This window comes from Ictidomys tridecemlineatus, chromosome 11 (assembly GCF_052094955.1).
Source record: "Ictidomys tridecemlineatus isolate mIctTri1 chromosome 11, mIctTri1.hap1, whole genome shotgun sequence".
NCBI lineage: Eukaryota > Metazoa > Chordata > Mammalia > Rodentia > Sciuridae > Ictidomys > Ictidomys tridecemlineatus.
The window spans coordinates 108386621-108407317 of NC_135487.1; the positions used below are offsets into that span (position 1 = coordinate 108386621).

The window sequence follows — 20697 nt, forward strand, 5'->3', positions numbered from 1 at the left end:
TAACTACACGTTGTGTTGTGTTGAGTTTGAAGGGTGTGAAGTGCATTAGAACCAAGATGACCAGAGGCAGTGGAGCAAGTGGATCTAAAACTAAGGCAAGAAAGAAGTCAAGGTTAGAGAGCTGTATTGGAAAGGAGTAGCACATAGGTGGTAGTTGATGTGCACGGGTGAAATTGCCATGGAAGAGTGGACACGAGTGCAGAGACAGTGAAAAAACACCAACAAAACAGAGAAGAAATAGAAAGGAAGGACTGGACCAAAGGAGAATGAATGGGATCCGAAAAGCCAAGACAGGATTTTCAAGATAGTCTCAACATTTTCAAAATACGAGTTTAATGACCATTAGTTAACCACTATTCCACAAAAAGATTGCCCTAATTTCAAAAAATTTGCATACTATCTTATATTTGTTAACAGATTGAGAAAATAAATTAGAAATTGTACTGCACACTGAATACTAAACCTATCAAGCATCACGTAACTTTTAGACAGTTCAGAAGGCACTTTGGGTCTCGTTTTTTTTTTTTCCCCCTTGCCTCATGGCCTCAGGGAATCATTGTGAACTCCAATTATTTTATTGCCCTGGTCAACTGCAGGAGTGCTGATAAATTGACCACTGGATAAAGCAACCTTTACATAGGGAGGCTCACTAGTAGCACAGAGAAGGGGTATTCAATGCCCTGCTCAGACTAAGGGGCCAACTGATCCACGCAAAGACATGAGCCCAATCCCAGGAGAAAAATAAAGAGCCTCTGAGCCTTCAGTCTCTTGCCTTCTTCCCCACTGCTGGTGAATACGTGAGACTTGTCACCTGGTAGGAAGTTCAGAGAGCAAATCAACCTCCCGCCCCAGCATCCGAAGAGCCTAGAAATGACAGTGACACCCAAACAGAAGTCCTGAGGCCTCTCAATAGCCATCCAAGGGCTCCAGTCAGAGTCCACTGTTGTTCTAGGTCTGGGGGCTGAATTGATAAATAGTGTGCCCTCCCTGGGCTCTGATGACAAGGGAGAATTAGCCAACGGTCATCTCTGTTACCGGCACAGTCAAAGGTGACAAGTAAACTTAAGGAGAGGTGTTAGGAGATGGTTCTGCCCAGACTGCCAGATTCAGGCATGGCTGGGACCCTGGATGGTCTAGGAAAGAACCAGAACTGTTGTGTGACAGTCAGGACAGGTCAACATGGAACATGCCTCTCCTGTCACCTGCTGAGTTGGACTGCTGGATTTGAAAAGGCGTCTGCTGAACTGTACTGCTCCTGATGGTGTGGGAGCCATTGTTGGGAAAAGGAACAGAGTCGGCTGGGTGTGAGGCGGGGCTGCTCTCTGCCACCCTGGCCATCATGTGGTTGGAGGTGGCTGGGATTTTTGTCTTCATCCAGAATCACTCGGAGTCGGAGCTAGTCATCATCGTCATCATCACTGTCATCATTCTCCTCTTCATCAGAATCATCATCGTCATCCTCATCGTCCTCCTCGTCATTGTTGTTATCATCGTTGTCATCATCTTCGTCTTCGTTGTCATCATCTTCAGTGTTGATCTTTCCAGAAAGCACATCCTCAATCCAGTCTTCCAGCTCCTCCGCTGTGGGCAGGTCATCATCGTCTGGAATCTCCATCCAGACACTGTCCGCCTGCAGCAAGGGACACAATGAACCCGTGAGCAGGTGCATGAGGGCAGGGCCAGACCAGAAGGTTCCAAGCAGCTATGTTGATGTGGCCCCCATATGTCTTACACCTATCAGGAATATGTACCCATTGTTACATGCCAAGGTGCAGAATGGCATGTGCAGTGCTCTGTTGGTGTCACATAAATTGAAATGTGCATCCCACTGCCCAATGGCTGTACATGTATGTGAAATTTCTGATAGGATACTCATGCAGCAACCAGCAGGCCTGGTAGTGCATGCCTATACTCCTAGCTCCTGGCAGGGTGAAGGTGGGGGCTGAGGCAGAAGGATTGCAAGTTCAAAGCCAGCCTCAGCAACTTAGCGCAGATCTAAGCAACTTAGCAAGACCCTATCTTAAAATTAAAAATCAAAAGGACTGGACATATGGCTCAGTGGTAAAGTGCCCCTGGGTTCAATCCCCAGTACTGCAGAAATAAAACAGAACAGAACAAAATAGCAACAAACCCAATGTAACAAGAACCAATGATTTGTCAAGGAATGGGACTAGGGATGAAGTTAAGGCAATGAGAGGGGAAAAAAAAAAACAAACCACTTTTCCTTTTCATTTATTATCCTACTATTTCATTTTTATCATTTATATCACCTATTTCATTTATACCCCCCTATTTTATTTAAATTGTTTCAACTTGAACATATATTCATTTATTTATATTTAGGTACTGGGGATTGAACCACCGAGTTACATCCCCAGCCTTTTTTATTTTTTACGATAAGACAGGATCTCACTAAGTTGCTGAGGCTAGCATCCAACTTGCAATCTTCCTGCCTCAGCCTCTCAAGTCTCTGGGATTACAGACATGCACCACCAAGCCCAGAAAGCATATTTTTTAAAAATTATTTTTTATTATTACTAATTCTAAAAGTAGTTTACAAAGTAAATGAAGGTAGAGCTGCCTGGGTGATTGAACAACTAACAACAGGGCGAGAGGACATTGCTAATGGACCCTGTTCACAAGAAGGTCGACTTCAATTACTATGGCTCTAATGCGGGCTCTGGTGATCATCGTTTCTGTCTGCTGTTTGCCTGGTTGAATCTGTCCTCACTTGTTATGGTGGAATTGCATAGAGTCTGGGCTGAGGTCTGAAATTCCTCACACTCTGCCAGTCCAGCTCACTAGTTCTTCTCACCTTAGTTCACCAGCACCTGAACTGTGAGAAGAATCCCCTTAACTGTGTAGGATTTTCTTCCTTCTCTTCATGGCCTGCTCTCCAGCTGTAGGGTAGTTGCATGCATGAGCTTCTGCACCACAACTACCCCTCGCAGAGGATGCAATGACCTCTCCGGGTTTGGGCTCCCTTATGTGAACAGACCTTGTTGTCTGGTGTTGGGAAGGAGAATTTTCTTGGGTGGAAGGTTATAGATTGATGAGTTGGACCAGGCTGGTCTCAAGCAAGGGAATGTACCCAGGGAGCAAAGCCATGGAACTATAGCTTAAGACTGGCTTCAGAGACAAGGTTTGGCCACAGTGACAAGTTTCCTGAGCTCAGGCAGGGCCAAGGGTTCTGCCCGTCTCTAAAGCAGCTAATGATCTCACAGTCTGGGCCACAGGAGCAGCAAACCATGCCCGCTGAGGGTGCCTGAGCAAACCTTCATGAAGGATACTCACGTCTGTCACATTCACCACCCCGATCTGTGGCTTGAATAGATCAATCTTGAAAGTCTTCTCCCAGTAAGCAACAAGCTGCAACAACAACAACAAAAAAAATCAGATTAGACAGCAAGCAGAGGGTGATCCCTGTTAAAGCCACTCTTTGTGGCTGGACTCACCTGCCGTTCTACCATAGTAACTGGGTCACCATGGGTTCAAGGTCTTCCGCACACTTGTGGGTACTTAGGAAATTGAAGACTTGGCCCCAGCCCTCAGGCACTTTAAATAAGCACTTAATAAAAGATGTCATAGCCCAAACTACGAAAACATATAATATAAAAGCTTCTACAGCTGTAAGGAAGAAAATTACAGAGATGGTCCAACATTGATTCCCAAATTACTTGTGGCTCTTTTATAGTTCAAGGGTGATGAAAGAGCTGTTTTCCCTCCATCTCTCTCTCAGTGTTCCATTAGAAAAAAATCCCTCATCTTGGGCCACTTTGCTATAAGAAATGGCCAAAAAAGCAGTGATCTACCATAAGTTGGCATAAAAAATAAATAAGAGGAAGATTTCTTCATTCAGCCAGGCTTGGGCTCCAAGTGGACAAATATCTGGAACAGGACCGCAGGAGCCAGAGGCCATCAGGCTGAGAAAATAGAGACATCCATTGGCAAAAAGTATCCCAGGGAAATATAGGGACTGATGAGCACTGGGATTTTCAGGAATCTGGAAATCACAATAGTATGAAGCTTACTCCTTTGCAAAAACCAAGGCAAACACACAGAAGTGACCAAGAGCATTGCAGATTAACTACAAGCTTACATAACAAAATAGTAAGACAAACAAGAAATACAACCAGGCAGAAGCAAATTAAAAAAAAAAAAAGCTGTGCTCTGTTCAGTCATATATGGCCAGGACTTTCTAGAATTACTCAGAATTATAACATTGGCTTCAAGTGTCATAGAAGTCCCTGCCTTTGATTCACAGGATTGGGTATCACGACACTTGAGGTCATTATATCCCTCAATTTTCTGTATTTAATCATAGTAATCATGATTTTCTGGATTTAATCATCATTTATAACCTATACAACTAATATTAATTCCTGGGAGATAAAGTTTTCATTTACTGAGTGATAACTTATACTCATTACGTGCAGTTAGCTCTACTGGAAATGATCACCATAGACCTAGGTTGGCATAATCATTACTACCGGATTCACATACCATACAAATTCTCTTTATTCTTTTTAAAGCCAAGCATAATGAAAGCTTCCTTGATCATTGACACTGGTTAGAGTTCGGACTCTAAGGTTCTTGCACCTTTAATACATGTTAGATACTCCCCAGCTCCTGGGGGACGCACCATGGATGAGGTAGGCATGATCTCTGCCCTCAAAGAGGTCTCTCCACCAAGTTCTTAACTCTTCAAAAAAAATTATTAATCTCTGGATTTTATTATGTAGTCATTCAAGTTGCTTCAAAATGATGGTTCCTGCTGGCCAGAGCAGTGCACGCCTGTAATCCCAGCAGCTCAGGAGGCGGAGGCAAGAGGATCACAAGTTCAAAGCCAGCCTCAGCAATGGCGAGTCGCTAAGTAACTCAGTGAGACCCTGACTCTAAATAAAATACAAAATAGGGCTGGGGATGTGGCTCAGTGGTTGAGTGCCCCTCAGTTCAATCCCCGGTACCCCCTTTCCACAAAAATGATGGTCCTCACCCAGAAAATGAAAGGCGTTACAGGGAGGGACAGTGGTGGGATGAGGGGCATCGATGGAGAACAGCAGAAGGAATCCACCCTGCTCACTTGGGTGGGTCTCTCTGAGAGTCTCCAGCTCCTATCTCTGGGTTATGAGAACAGTAGTAAGTCTGGCCATTTCAGTGCCCGCACCAGGCCCCGCGTTCAATGCTCTCCCATGAGCCAGGATCTCCCACACCACAAGGGGTGGCCCCTGGGCTTCTTTATCTTATCTCCTCCTTCATGCTTGAGAGCCTCATGCTACACACAAACATGAGACTGAAGGTGACCAGAAATGGGGCCCTGGCCCGAGTCACTTACCAGAGGAAAGTCATCCGGGTCGATCCACACGATGCTCAGGTCTGGGTTGTCAGTGTTGTCCCGGGCCACCTGTTTTAGGATCTCCAGGAACTCATAGCCATCTGAAGTAGGAGTCAAGAAGGCTGAGTCACCCCTGCACACACATGGGTTCCCACACGGAGAGCGGAGAGCTCATCTTTCCATGAGGGTGTCTTAGGCCATTTGGTGTGTACCCTCAATTATAGGATGAGTCTCTAAAATGAGTCATATGAGGGTTCCAGCCACAAAGCATCTTATAGGAAGGAAACTCTAAAAGTTTTCAGTAAAGAAATTAAAAGCTCACACAGAACTGACCAGTTTCTAACCTAAAGCCAAGTCCCATTTTTTTTCACTTGCATAGCCTTAGTGAACAAGCTTAGTGCCCAAGCAGATGACCCTTGCCTGTCCCCAGCGACCCTGAGCCATCTCTTACAGCACGTGCGATCCGTCAGAGTTTCCCCACATCTGCTCTCTGGGTCAAGGGCATTTAAGTCTTCCCTTGGTTCTGTACAACCTGGAATTCCTAAAATCTTCCGACGTAGTGTGCTCCTGGTCCACAGTCAAATGGGGCTTCCCACTCCCTCCTTCACCAGTTCTGTTTGTACTCTGCCCTCCCCTCTGTTCAGTCAGCAGTCTTCACTGCCCTCAGGGAGGGATGATTCATATAGGAAAAGCAGAGACCAGGCTTCTAACCTTCAAGAAACAAACTTTCAAAAGCCTAAACCTTAAAGAGCTGGTGCATGAAATCTTCACTCTAAGCAAAAATCCTAGAAGAACTCTTTGGTAAGAGCTGGCATACTACAAACCCTCAGTGCCACTATTCGATCCATAGCTAGAACAGATAAGAGTCTAGATTCTGGCAGGTCCCTGAGAATAAACAGTGTGTGTGTGTGTGTGTGTGTGTGTGTGTGTGTGTGAGTGTGTGTAAGTGTGTGTGTGTAAGTGTGTGCAGGAACCCAAGCTGTGTGTGCATATGTGTCCACCTGTAGAATCTCCATAAGGTCAGCGAATCCAAAAGTAGAGAGGACTCACACTTTGCTTCAGAATAAAACTCAGGCAAATGGAAGTCCCCAGAGTGTTTTAGAGAAGCCCTTAGCACGAGGGCAGAAGGAGTCAGGAGGCATCACGGAGCTGTCTGTGCTTCTGAGGAACCTGACGAGAGTCAAGATGGAGGCAGACCTGATGATTTACTACCGTTAAATAGTAAGGGACTGCGCCAGTGGTGACCTGCTTAGAACAAGGGCCACAGGGCAGACGGAATGACAGACTTCTCTGAAGAAGCCCATGTGGACAGATGATGATGACCCCACCAGCTATGCCTGGGAACCAGCAAGACCCGAGTCCTCAGGATGGTTGGGTGGGGTTGGGGGACAATTAATTCGGTGGTACACAACTCCAAGTAGACATTTAGGTTCAGCTCTCAACGATTCAGTGACTTTCTCGCATAGCTGAATCTATGGCCTGAAGTTTAGACGTTTGATATAAACAGCTCACCAACTGCTTGAGAATTCAGTCCAGCAACTTCCCTTTCTTTGAAAAGCATCTTCCTTCCTCCCAACTTCCCACCCATGCCCCATGGCCTCAGTTTAACAAAACTCCCTCTCCAGCAACTGGCCTCTGTTTGGCTATTTCAGCCCTTTGGCCAAAGTATTGCTTACCATTCTTCTTCTCTGATATATTCCAGATATAACGCATACTTTTAGCAGCTCTGCTTTGGGTGGGTGTAGTCTCTTTAAATATGACTAACTCCTACTGAGGAGTCCCACTGGTGCCCTTAGGCATTATTGCCTGGAAATCAAAGTGACAGCTAATGGAGAAGAGGGTCTTTATGGCCTGCAGTCTCTTCCTGCAGAGATGACTGTGTTGGCCTGAGTGGTTTGTCAATCTCTGCTCATCCTTATATTGCCAATGAGATTATATGGCAGTCACCTGAGATTGACAGGTCCTGTGCTCTAGAGTTCGTGCATCTATCACCTCAGGGATGAGGACAGGGATAGAGGAGGCAGGGGTGGGGTTCTGCTCCTGCTTCCTGTAGGTGTGACTGAGAAGGTCAAGCCCCTCCAGAATGTCACCAGCTGCTCTATGTAGTGACTGTGGCTCTCCTCCAGGCACGTCCCCATGTCATAGGAGAAGGAAATAAGGAAATGCACAGAGCATCTGTGGATTTATGGATCATAATGCACACACAGCTAGGAGGAAGCCCCCCCCCCAAAAAAAATCTACAGTTACTGCTTTCAGCAGCAGAGAAGAAAAGGAAGAATAATTGAGGTGACATTACCTATTTTCTGGAAGATGAGATTCTAATGTTAAAGTGACCTTGACGGATCTACAACACAAAGAGGATGCAACCCAACAACACAGACCCAAAGGCGAGTAGAGAGTAAACCCGAGGTGCAACCTGAGACTGATTTACATAAAGAACAGGAGAGAACTGAGGCCACAGAGAGGAGCTCAAGTTCTCCAGAAGCCAAGCTTAGAGACGCAGAGGGCACTGTCTGTAGTCAGAACTACAGGCTGCGTGGACAACAGAGCACTGGAGTTTTCTGATGGAAAAAATCCACATAATGTTAGGGTTCATCAAAAGGAATGTTCCATGCAAGAATCGTCAGCACACTTCTATTCTACATTTTATAGCAGGTTCAGAGATAAAAACAATAGAAGAATAAAAATTGAGCTGTAGAAGAAAAAATAAAATGGATTAGAATTTTGACGAAAATAAAATGATTCAAAAGTGGGGGTTTAAAGCCTGTTTTTAAGAATATGGATGGTGTTTGTGAAGAGAACATTCTTCATGTTTACAAAGGAGCAAGGAAAGCTCAAAAGCCATTCAAGGAAAAAATAAACAAGATTGGCATTAAAACAGAGAAGTTACATTGAGATCCAAGGGCAACCCTTTTTGGGAGGGGGGGTACCAGTTATTTTACTCAGGAGCCCTCAGCCACTGAGCCACATTCCCAGTCCTATTTTGTATTTTATTTAGAGACAAGGTCTCACTGAGTTGCTTCGAGCCTTGCTTTTGCTGAGGCTGGCTTTGGATTCACGATCCTCCTGCCTTAGCCTCTCAAGCCGCTGGGAGTACAGGCGTGCACCAATGTGTCCAGCAAGGGCAGCCCATTCACTTGTGGGGTGAGGGATTCTATAGTGGGCAGTCATCCATGGCCCGGGATATTTTCAATAACAGAATAGCCCATTCCTCAAGGAGGTAGCCATCACAATGCTGAAACACATGGGTTCTGGGGGCCAAATGACCTTGTCTAGATCAGTGTGTGATTCAGTCCACATGATTTAATGTCTTGTTTCCTTGTGAGTGAAATGGGGCAATGATGATACTGCCTACTTCATGGGGTGATGGTTTGTTAAATGAGTATCTCGGAGGCACTTAAGACAGTGCCTAGCATGCATTATTTTTCTTCAATGATCCGACATTTTTCTGAATGCAAGGAAGCCGAAGAGCCCCCTAAGCCCAGCCATTCATCTGTGTATTCTACACATATGTATTAAGAGCAATGACCTGGGTGCCAGGAGAAGGTTAGGAACAGTCTTGGACCCATAGGACAGTATGTCCAGGGGTGGCTCTTTGTGGCTCCTGTTGCTGATTCTGTGAATGAAGAGTTTTGGGACATCTGTATCAGCTGGTTGACGGAGAACCTTGCCTTCATAATTGAATTAGAGCCAGTTTAACGGCTTTGTTTGTAAGGCATTAGCTCGCTTGAATCTTCCTGATTCAAGGGGTGCAAGCCTCCAAGGCTGTCCCCTCTTCAGTCCCCAGCCCGGAGTAGAGCTGTTGGAATGGCTTCTCATCAGGCTGGGAAACCTAAATTAGGGCAGCTCACCTGGTGTCATATGTATTCCATTGCTAAAATCCTAAGTTTTAAGTTCCTTTTTCTGCTCTGGAGAGCTTCAGTTTCTTGGTAAAACTGGCAGGTACCCTGGCAGGTACCCTGGGGAGCCCCCTCAGGCCAGGACGTTGGCTGCAGAAAGCCTGTTTCGCTTTTGTAATTAGACATTAAGCACAGGACGAGAGCGCAGCTGGAATTGCGAGAGTGGACCAGTGCGTTTGAAGCAAATAAATGTTTCCTTTATCAGTGATGGGCCTGACTTCAAGGTCTTTTTAGATTGTGACCAGCTAGCTTTCAGAAGGAATAGCCCATAATTCAAAAACTACGTGTAGAGGAAAGGGGGGAGGGGATGCTATTCAGGCTGAAAGCCCCCTAGATTTGGCAGCTAGAGGACTATTCCCTGAGGCTATTAGAGAAGCACCAATTTCCAGAGCCACAGAAAATCCCCAACATCCTGAACACCAGGCAGGTGCACAGCCCCCTGTCTTTTGCTTTGAATATTTGCAGGGTTAAAATCCTTTGACCCTCCTCAAGGCCAAAAATGAGATTGATAATCCTTAACAGTCAAGAATGTCTTCTTTGCACCCAACTCCTTGTGAAATCTCCTTCTTCACGAGAAGTTCATTTCCCCATTTCTTCCTTTATAGACACAGGACTTTGTTCTTTGTGTGCAGAAAGTCCATCATCATGCTGCCCCGACATTTACTTATGGAGCACTTACTGAGCACAGAGTACTTTTTGCATTTCGTCTTCACGTCTGGTCTTGATGGTCTTGTCTTCATTTCACAAAGAAAAGGAAGCAAGATACAGGGAGAGGAAGTGACTTGTTCAGACACATCTGAGCAAGTGGAAGATCCAGGGGTCTAACTCAGATCTTTAGTCTGTTTGTCTGGAGCTGTTTCCACCATTCATCTTCCCTCTAAGGTCTCAGCCCTCTTCACAGTAATGCTGCCATCTTCCTTCCTTCCTCAAATTTGTGCCCCCGAGAACCTCAAACCCTGAGTCACAGCTTCAACATCAGGGAGGCAGGGGCCGGGTCACAGAGGGACCAGTCCGTGTGGCACTGGTGGGCTGCGCCTGCCTTTCCCATGTTGCAGGGTAGTCCCTCCCTACTTCTGATCACACTCCTGACCCTGTCCTCCCCACAGCCACAGTGAGATGGGTGGGTGAGCCTGGCCATGATGTTGAATACCACGACTAGAATCTCAGATAGGGACCAAAGTAAAGAGGAGGGCCCTGCGAACTCCAATTCCTCTCCAGCCACTTGAGCTTTGGTCCCCAGAGTCCAGGACCCAGGACTGAGGGATGCACGCTGAGCCAGAAGGTTTCCCACGGTGAGCCAGTGGCCTCTGGGAATCCTATCTTTGTGGGAAGAGAAACCAGTGATTATCCTTTCCTGCTTCCCTGGCAGAGGCTGGTGGGAATGAGCCTGTACCAAGCCCTTGGGGACTAGCTCCAGGCTGGGAGCAGCCATGATGGGAGCCAAGGCCCCATCTGGCAGAGGCACATGTCTTAGTCAAAGCCATGGCCCAGGAGCAGACAGGCCTGCCGTGCTGCCCCCGCCCTGCCCCTACCTCTGTCCTGTAAGCTAATCCTGGGGAACTGGCTGTGCTTAACCTACGAGGCACTGGAAGGATCCCTCCCCCGACTCCACATCCTGGAGAGTTGTAGGGTCTCTGCCCAGGCATAGAGGCTGAGGGTTGGGACAGCCATGTGACAGGTACACAAATAAGTAGGCCAGGGGCCAGCCCGTCCTGCAGCTTAGAGGTTGTGTCTGGAGAGGACATTGGGCCTGAAGTTGGGGGACCTCACACAGGTCCCTTAACCCCTCTGGGTCCTCCGTTTCTTCCTCTGAAAATGGAGCAAATAGTTGCCTTGTTACTCCTCAGGCTTGCTGATAATGAGGAGACGCTATGGTCATCATGTAAAGATGGTGTGGTATTCGTCCTGGGCCTTCTTCCTTTCCCTCCTGTACTCATATCAACCTTTTATTCATTTGAAGTTTTTTCTCACTACTTTCATTTTTCATGGATGGGAAGGTTGTTTTTTTTTTTTTTTTCTTTTGCCTTAGGAAGGTCTATTTTGAGTCTTCACCATGTTCCAGGCCCAGGGCCAGGTGCTGGGACACACAGGCAGATAACCACCCCCGCAGGTCTTCTCTCAGAAAGGCTCAGGGGGTCTTCAGGCCAAAGCCTACTTAGTAGGTATGGAATTCTCCAACAGCAGAATTCTGTGAGCCTGTGCCCTAGAGGGAGCCTCAGAAGGACAGACAAGGCTGGCAGTTCTCCCTGACAAAACACAGTCACCCAGAAGCCACATGTGAGAGCAAGGTGTCTACTTAGAACGGGGGACATGGTGTGGGCCTTGCATTTTTGAGATGGTGCCTGAGACACAGGACCCTGCCGTTCCTTATTTAGACTTATTTCTATGTTCTGCCTTCTCCTAATCCTTGAACCCCAGAATTGGGGAGACAGATGCATTTTCATGATGGAGAGAAGCATAAGGTGGTGGTTATAGAGCCCAGACTTGGGGCTGGATTGCTGGGTTTGAATCCCATTTCCACCTGTTACTTGACATATGACTGTGGGATACTATTCAACTTCTCTGTACCCGTGTATCCTCCTCTGTACCCTGGGGGAGATGAAATGACAGCCCTTACCCAGAGAATTAGTGTGAAGATCACGTGCACTGATGTTTGGAATGATGTTTAGCACCTAAGCTAGTAAGAATCAAATATCAAACTTGCTAAACCTACTTTAAATTAAAAAAAAAACTCAAAGAAGCATTTAGTGTTCCTGTTTGAGACAATTGGTCTCAAAAATCATTTTTACAAGAACCTGAGGCAGTGGAAGCTCAGGTGCAACAGGGCTTGGAGACTTGCTTCTAGGGCCTGTCACTAATCCTGTTCCACTCCTCAAGACAGCAGCCTGTCCTTGCCTTTCCAGCTTGTTAGTGCTAATATTCCTGGTGCCCTTGGAGGATATCCATCCAGCACGCGCTCATGTAGAAACGCTGCTTTGCAAACCTTTCATCAAGTGTTATAAAGAAGATGTCAGACTGATGCAGACACATCTGGGGGAGGCAGGAAAGAAAGTCCTTCATTTTCAAACCTGTCAAACAAGCAGCTCTGGGCCGGCACTTGAGTGCTGCTGTGGGAGAGAAGGTTTGGGTGGAGGTACTTGGGCTGCTGTGGGTCCCCAGCAAGACAACAGAACCCGGGCAATGTCCTTCCCAGCCAGGTCTCCCTGCCGGCACTGGGATGGGATCTTACTGCAAGGAGAAACCTGACGGTGACGCTCCAGGGTCGGGACAGAGGGCTCTGCCTTCTCCCAGGAGGCCTGCCTCTCCTCAGCTTTCTGTGAAGGGCCACCAGAGCCCTGTGAAGGTCAGAACTGCAACAAAAGTCCTTGTGGATCCAGGCCATTATAGGGAGAGATATGAGTGGTGGATGCTGCTTTATAATCTCAGATTCCAAATCCCGGAACATCCGTGAGCAGCAAAGAAAGTGGGATTCGTCTTCATGGCTCTGCTCTCTTCTCGCTTTCCTGCCCTCCTCCTGCTCACACAGCCCTTGCCCTTTCTCCCTACCCTGCAGCAGCACTGAGCATGCTCAGAGCCCGAGGCCTGCCGGTTGGCAGGGGCACTGTTGGAGAGGTGGTGTGATAGGGTGGACTTTTTCCCAGAAGAAGCCCTCAGGAAGTCTAAGCTCACATTGCTGTGGTCCCATAGCCCTGGGATCTTGAGCATGCTTCTGAGCTTGTTGGGTTTCCATTTTCTTGTCCTTCAAATACTGGAGGTGGAGGGGGTGGTGAAAGACAGCGGAGAAAGGAGAAGGTGCACTGAAGGGTAGGACTCAGAATGGCATATACGTAAATGTCTGCAGCATGTCTCCCCATAAGGGTGTGGGTGGGGAGCCAAACAGCCCTCAGCTTAATGCCACTGCTTCCCAGCAAGTTAACCTCTCTCAGCCTCAGCTTCTCCCACTCCTAAAATGGGTATAAAAATAGAACCTCCCCTGTGGGATTATGTCATATAAGCACACAGTGAATGACCATGATCACCACCTTCATCATAATCACGATACCTAATCCTGATGCTCTAGAGAGCCTAGTAGAATGTGAACTTGAGTTTAGGTGCCGTGGGTGCTACAGGCAAGTTACTTAATCTCTTAGACTCCCTCTCCTCATCTGTCACTGGAATAATAATTAAATCACCATCTACACATCACCGAATGACTTTAGGACTAAATGAAATCATCTACAGAAAACTCCCAGCTCAGTTCTTCAATACTGTTAGCTCTTTAAGAAGAATCGTGCTGCTCTCCTGGATGTATACCCTTCCTCCTTTGGCAGGGCAGGTAGCAGTCTGGTCAGGCAATAGGTCCTGCGCCACTTGTTAGCAAGAGCAAAGTTATCCAAGGAACTGTCCTGGGCAGAATTGAAATTCTTAATCCTGTAGCCAGGCCTCTGGGCCCAGGTTACACATGGATGCCCTGCAGGTAAATCACTGACTAACCACAAAGTCAAAGTCAGGGACGAGAATGGAAAAGCCCTTCATTTTTTCCAGTCTGATTGGCAAGGTCCTCCCTCTGCTGAAAGATGATGCTTCCAGAGCTCCTCCCCCTCCCCTCAGTGCAGTGCTTCGGGCTCCTGAGAAACAAGCCCCAGCTTGGTCTCCTTGGGAGAAAGGCAGAGCTTTCAGGCCCAGGGATATTTGTGTAGGGAGGAGGTAGAAGAAGTTTCAGGAGCTTGATTCATTACAGCAGCAATCTCGGTCAAACAGGTTTCTGCAATTCAGGGAGGGCTCTTTGTTCCATTGTTGCAGAGAGCCAGACAGGCCTCCCCACCATCCTGGAAGGGGGCAGTGGGGCGGGAAGGAAGTTCCCTGGAGTCTTGCCAGCAGGCAGCTGCCAGTAGCAACTTCATCTCCGTTCACACAACACCAGGGATCCGATTCTGTTTGATTATTGCTTGTAAACCTTAGGCAACTGGCTTCCTTTGGTATTTTTCTCCCCCAGGGATAGAGGATGGCCAGAAACTGTGAAAAGAAGTTGAAACCAATCTGGCTTTTATTGATTTACTCACTTATTTATGGACAAGGCCACCATCTCCTTGAAGAGGTTTTTCCAACTGTGAAAATTTTATAATAAGAATTCTGGCCCATTAATAGATATTAAAAAAAAATGAACAGGAGAGGTAGAAGAAGCTCTCAGGTGATCTGGAGTATAAATTTGGTTTTGATGTAATGGAATATTATTTGATCCTAAAAAATGAATGAAATACTGGTACACGCTGTATCAAGGGTCCACCCTGAAAACATCATGCAGGATGAAAACGTTATAGAATTAAGTAGCATCACAAAGTTGCGCAACTTGGTGATATCCAAAACCCCACTGAACTGTGCATTTTAAAAGGGTAATGATTACGTGGATGATATTTTCATTTTTTTTTAATTGTAAAAAAATTTGGGTTGCAGTCAATCTGACCATCTGTCCCACAAATATTTTTTGGGCACCTGCCATGTGTCAAGGCATTTTGAAGAATTAGGTATACTGAAAGACATCTGACGCTCCTTCATGATGTTCCACTAAGTGTGTTTCTTGGATAGCTAGTAAAATTTCTCTGAGCCTGTTGGAGATCACCTCTGGATGTCTCCCTCTGAGAGTAGGTAAGGTCCTGACAAACACCTTTCGAGTCTACATTTCCTAGGGCAGTGCTTCCTAAGTCTGATGGTGCATACAACTTGGCTAAGGTCTGTCTCAGGTAGCTCAAGGGATCTTTGGTACTTTGCAGTCTGGACACTGTCAGGTTTTGGAATCCTGCCCAGGCACCTCATGGCCCAAGGCCTGGCTGCTAAGCCATTCATGATGGAGTTCCTTGCATCCTAGGTTGCATTCTGGATGGTTCCAGGTCTCTAAAAGAACACAGAATCTCTATTTTCACTTTCTTCTGGGGACCACTGTATCTCACAGAGCATCGCCCTAGGGAACCAGCATTTCACCTCCTGCAAAATTCAATTTTTCTGCACTTCACCAGGGAGAAGTTGTGAACGTTGCAATAAAAAGAATTACTTATTCAGTTATAGAGTCAGTCTTGCACTTTGTAAAATAAGCTGCTTGGTTTGCTTAGTTCTCAAAGTTTAGGGAAATATGTTTTATTCTGTTGAAGGATACATGTGTTATTATATTAACATAAGATGTGATTTATGTAGGCTAGATCATGAAATTGGTGACTAAATATTTAAAGGGAACAGAAGTTCATACACACATCTCCTGTCGAGCTTGCATATTCTAGTGCTCTCGCCAGGGCCCAACACTCCTCCAGTTGGGGCCGCTAAGCAGAATGTCTGAAGTTCTAATTTGTCCACACCTTCTCTTCCCTTAGCTGTGTGCACAACTGAAGACAGATTCACACCTAACAGGTGACCACCAGGGGGTGCCCAATATCTTGCGGTTGCCGCATAGAAAGGATGCGAGGGAGGAGAAGGTGAGGGCTGACAAGGTGAGACAGTTTCTGCTATCAGCTAAGCAGATGGGGGGTGTCCTACCTGGGTCACTCCTCTCTGCAAAGGCCACGATGTGGATCCCATTCAAGTCATCCTCCTGAAGGAGAAAAGAAACCAAGGTCACACTCTCAGATGGAGGAGTGAGCCAGGGACAGGGACACAGAGGTTTGGACTGGAAATGGGGGGTGGGTGGAGGTTTGCAGGATGTGGAAGGGGAACGGACATGGAGGTACAGAGGAACAGAGCAGAGCATACATTAAGGAAGGGGACAGAGATGAGCAGCTGGCAGGAGTGCATAGAATTTTGATCAGGGATTTGGATAAATGGGTTTGCTAGATGGGAGAACACCAGCTACACATACCAAGACATTAGCCCTACATGGATCTCACTCCTGGGTTTGGTCAGTCCAGAAGAGCAGCAGTAAAAAGTAAAATGAGGAAGAATGTAAGTGTGGTTTATCAGGAACTTCCAGGGCAGCAAGCATGCAGAGGCCCCTCAGTGACTGTGGCTACCAGTCTGTTTCAAGAATTTGCCACCAGGACGGGAGACCCAACATGGTGGCCGGCGAGGAGGCGGCACCTTCAGTACCTCCACATTAACGGGATCAGAGAGATGCATTAATACGCTTAGATTCTACCTGCTGAGGAACTTCTAGCAAAATTCCCCTGAAAGGAGACCTGCCGGGAATTAGTAAGTTTATTGGAGGTGACAGTTTGCCCCAGACGAGTGAATCTCAGCCACGCGGCGCAGAAGTCCAGCCCCGCCAGCCGCCGCCCACCCCTTGCGGTGAAGTTCAAACGGCCCCACCCAACCCGAGAACGGCCCTCGCCCGCCTGGCTCAGGAGGCGAAGTGAAGGGACTCTAACCAAGCCTTTATGAAATAGCAAACCGGGAACTAAAACCAGAGATTGAGTCAGACCAGAGACAAGCCAGTCCCACCCCTCCCTTCGGACACTCCGGCAAGGAGCCAGGGGCCCGTCATAGCAGAGAGGGGAAGTCACCAGAGTTCGGCCAACGAGATTCCTTCCCAGCGGAATCTACTTTAGCAGGTGTGTGACTCCCACCCCCACCAGATACAAACAACCGGGAAACTTCAAAAATCTCTCCGTAAGGGCTAAGGAACTCCCAACCCCCAACTCCCCCTACGCCAGTGGCGTGGGTGTGACTGTAGGGATGGAGGGAAGCAGAGAAGACTCCCCACCCCCAACTCCCCCAATCGCCAACGGAGAGGGCGTGATGGTTGGGGCAGAGGGAAACAGAGGGCACTCCTGACCCCCAACTCCTCCTACCGCCAGCGGAGTGGTTGTGATTGTAGGGGCTGAGGGAAGCAGAGGGGATTCTCAACCCCCAACTCCCATTACCACCAGTGGTGACACCCAAAGTCTTAGCCGCCAGCTCCCCAGGGCGTGCCCACCAAAGGGGTCCGGAAAAATTAAACTGTTGACTCCCAGACCATAACTCCACAGCACTGGGGCTTAGATGAATGACAGAGAGAGTGCTCAGTCATTCGGGAAATAGGGCACGCGGTGGGGCTGAAAGTGTAGCCAGATCCTTGGGGAACCGCCTCCGGTGAGCAGGACCTGGCTGGCAGGCAGGAGGAAGGGGAGGAGGAGCCGGAGAAGTGAAACGGCTCTGGACCAACAGGATTGAGAGACTCCCAGGAGCCGCCTTACAGGGATTGCTGTCGACACATAGAGGGCAGAAGCTCAGCTTGGAGGGCACAGCTCTGCCTACTGGAAGAGAAGAAAATGGATATCTAAGACCTAATTTTATTTCTTATTTTATTTTATTTTTTCTCTCCCCTTTTCCTTCTTTCTTTCACTTTTCAAGTTTTATTGTTCTTTCCATTCTCCTCTATTCTATCTATCTCCCTCTCCTTCTTTCTTTTTAAGAGCACCTTCCTTCCCCTACCCCCCACTTTCATCCCAAGCATTACGTCCTCCGTTACGTGTAATTGTCTAAATGCAAATAGGTGAATGTTTCGAGGCTGTCTACAGGGCTCCTAAATACCTGGCTACTACCAACACCCTGATCCAATCGACGGTTAGTATCCCCCTTCAGTAGAGCAACCTTCTAAAGTAGCCAAGACATACTAACCCTTATACCTTCGTAGCACCTAACCTAAACATAAAGTCCTAAGAACAAACAACAAATCACTATATGCATACAGAATCCGAAAGCCTTTTATAAATTGAATGAATCAGCTTTAAAGTACAATAAAGCCCAACATCTCTAGGCATAATCTCCCACCATAAAGGAGAGACAACAGAGATATACAAAGCCAAAACAAATTTATAGGAGAAAGCAAAAACACAGCAGTCAAACAGAGCTGGAAAGTAACGTGAACAACATGAAAAAACAAGGGAAAAAATGGATTATAAACAATGCAGGACAACTTAAGTCTACAGGAGGACCTAGAGGCATCAGAAAAATGGACAGAGAAAGAACTCAAGGCACACCTAACTCAGATGGAACAGAATATTAGAGAAGACATGAGACAGCAAGTCCAAGCATTGAAAGTATATTTTGAAAACGAAATAAATAAACAAATCCAAATGGCAAAGAACGAGCTCTACCAGGAGATAGAGATTTTTAAAAAAAATCAAGCAGTAATCCTAGAAATGCAGGAAACCATAAACCAAATTAAAAACTCAAACGAGAATATCACAAATAGACTAGATCAAGTAGAAGTCAGAACATCAGAAAATGAAGACAAAGTTTATCAACTTGAAAAGAATATAGTCAACACAGAAAGGATGCTTAAAACTCACGAGCAATCTATCCAAGAGATATGGGATGTCATAAAAAAACCAAACTTGAGAGTCATTGGGATAGAAGAAGGTATGGAGGTCCAAACCAAAGGAATGGACAACCTATTAAATGAAATAATCCTAGAAAACTTCCCAGAGATGAAAGATGGAATGGATTGCCAAAACCTGGAAGCTTACAGGACCACAAACATTCAAAACCATAATAGACCAACTCCAAGACACATTATTATGAAGATATCCAACATACAGAACAAGGAGAGAATATTAAAAGCTACGAGAGAAAGGAGGCAGATTACATTCAGGGGTAAACCAATTAGGTTAACGGCTGATTTTTCATCACAGACTTTGAAAGCGAGAAGATCCTGGAACAACGTATTTCAAATGCTGAAAAATAATGGATTCCAACCAAGAATACTGTATCCAGCAAAATTAAGCTTCAGATTTGACAATGAAATTAAAATATTTCACGATAAACAAAAGCTAAAAGAATTTGAAGTCAGAAAACCAGCACTGCAAAGCATTTTGAGCAAAACACTACAAGAAGAGGAATTGAAAAATAGCACCCAAAACTAACAGTGGGAGGTATCTCAGTAAAGGGGAAGAAAAATAACCAAAGAGGAAAAACTAGCCAAACTAAAATAAATAAATAAATAAACATGACTGGAAGTACAAATCATATTTCAATTGTAACCTTAAATGTTAATGGCTTAAATTCACCAATCAAGAGACATAGGCTAGTAACCTGGATTAAAAAAGCAAATCCAACAATATGCTGCCTTCAAGAGACTCATATGATAGGAAAAGACATACACAGGCTGAAGGTGAAAGGTTGGGAAAAATCATACCACTCACATGGCCCTCAGAAGCAAACAGGAGTGGCCATACTCATATCGAATAAAATCAACTTCAAACCTAAGTTAATCAAAAGGGATAAAGAAGGACACTATATACTGTTAAAAGGAACCATCCACCAACAAGACATAACAATTATCAATTTGTATGCACCAAACAATGGTGCAGCAACGTTCGTAAAACAAACTCTCCTCAAGTTCAAGAGTCAAATAGACCACAACACAATAATTATGGGTGACTTCAATACACCGCTCTTGCCATTAGACAGATCCTCCAGAAAAAAGCTGAATAAAGAAACTATAGAACTCAATGATACAATCAATAACCTAGACTTAACTGACATATATAGAATATATCAACCATCATCAAGTGGATTCACGTTCTTCTCAGCAGCACATGGATCTTACTAAAAGACAGATCATATATTATGCCATAGGGCAACTCTTGGTAAATATAAAGGTGTGGAGATAATACCATGCACCATATCTGCTCATAATGGAATGAAACTGAAAATCAATGATAAAAGAAGGAAGGAAAAATCCTGCATCACCTGGAAAATAAACAATATGTTACTGAATGATCAATGGGTTACAGAAGACATAAAGGAGGAAATAAAAAAATTCTTAGAGATAAACGACAATACAGACACAACATACCAGAATCTATGGGACACAATGAAAGCAGTTTTAAGAGGGAAATTCATTTCCTGGAGTTCATTCCTCAAAAAAAGAAAAAAACAACAAATAAATGAACTCACACTACATCTCAAAACCCTAGAAAAGGAAAAGCAAAACAACAGCAAATATAGCAGAAGACAAGAAATAATTAAAATAAAAACAGAAATCAACGAAATTGAAACAAAAAAAAAACCATTGAAAAAATTGATAAAACTAAAAGTTGTTTCTTTGAAAAAATAAATAACATCGACAGAAGCTTAGCCATGCTAATGAAGAGAAGAGAGAAAACTCAAATTACTAACATACGGGATGAAAAGGCAATATCACAACAGACACTACAGAAATACAGAAGATAATTAGAAAGTATTTTGAAACCCTATATTCTAAGAAAATAGAAGATAGTGAAGATATCGATAAATTTCTTAAGTCATATGATCTGCCCAGATTGAATCAGAAAGACACACACAATTTAAACAGACCAATAACAAAGGAAGAAATAGAAGAAGCCATCAAAAGACTACCAACCAAGAAAAGCCCTGGACTGGATGGGTATACAGTGGAGTTTTACAAAACCTTCAAAGAAGAATTAATACCAATATTTTTCAAGCTATTTCAAGAAATAGAAAAAGAAGGAGCTCTTTCAAATTCATTCTATGAGGCCAACATCACCCTGATCCCAAAACCAGACAAAGACACTTCAA

The 20697-nt window shown here is 45.5% G+C and overlaps 1 protein-coding gene across 1 annotated transcript in view; it reads right to left on the reverse strand.

The window, feature by feature from the left end:
• Window positions 1-478: 478 nt before the first annotated feature.
• Casq2 (calsequestrin 2) overlaps window positions 479-20697 on the reverse strand; it is a 67511-nt gene continuing 47292 nt past the window's right edge. The window contains exons 8-11 of the mRNA XM_005334915.5: window positions 15739-15793; window positions 5336-5436; window positions 3295-3369; window positions 479-1630 (exon numbers count right to left, since the gene is read on the reverse strand). Of these exons, the coding sequence (XP_005334972.1) occupies window positions 1397-1630; window positions 3295-3369; window positions 5336-5436; window positions 15739-15793 (465 nt within the window). The 3' untranslated portion in view covers window positions 479-1396. The remainder of the gene's footprint in view (window positions 1631-3294; window positions 3370-5335; window positions 5437-15738; window positions 15794-20697) is intronic.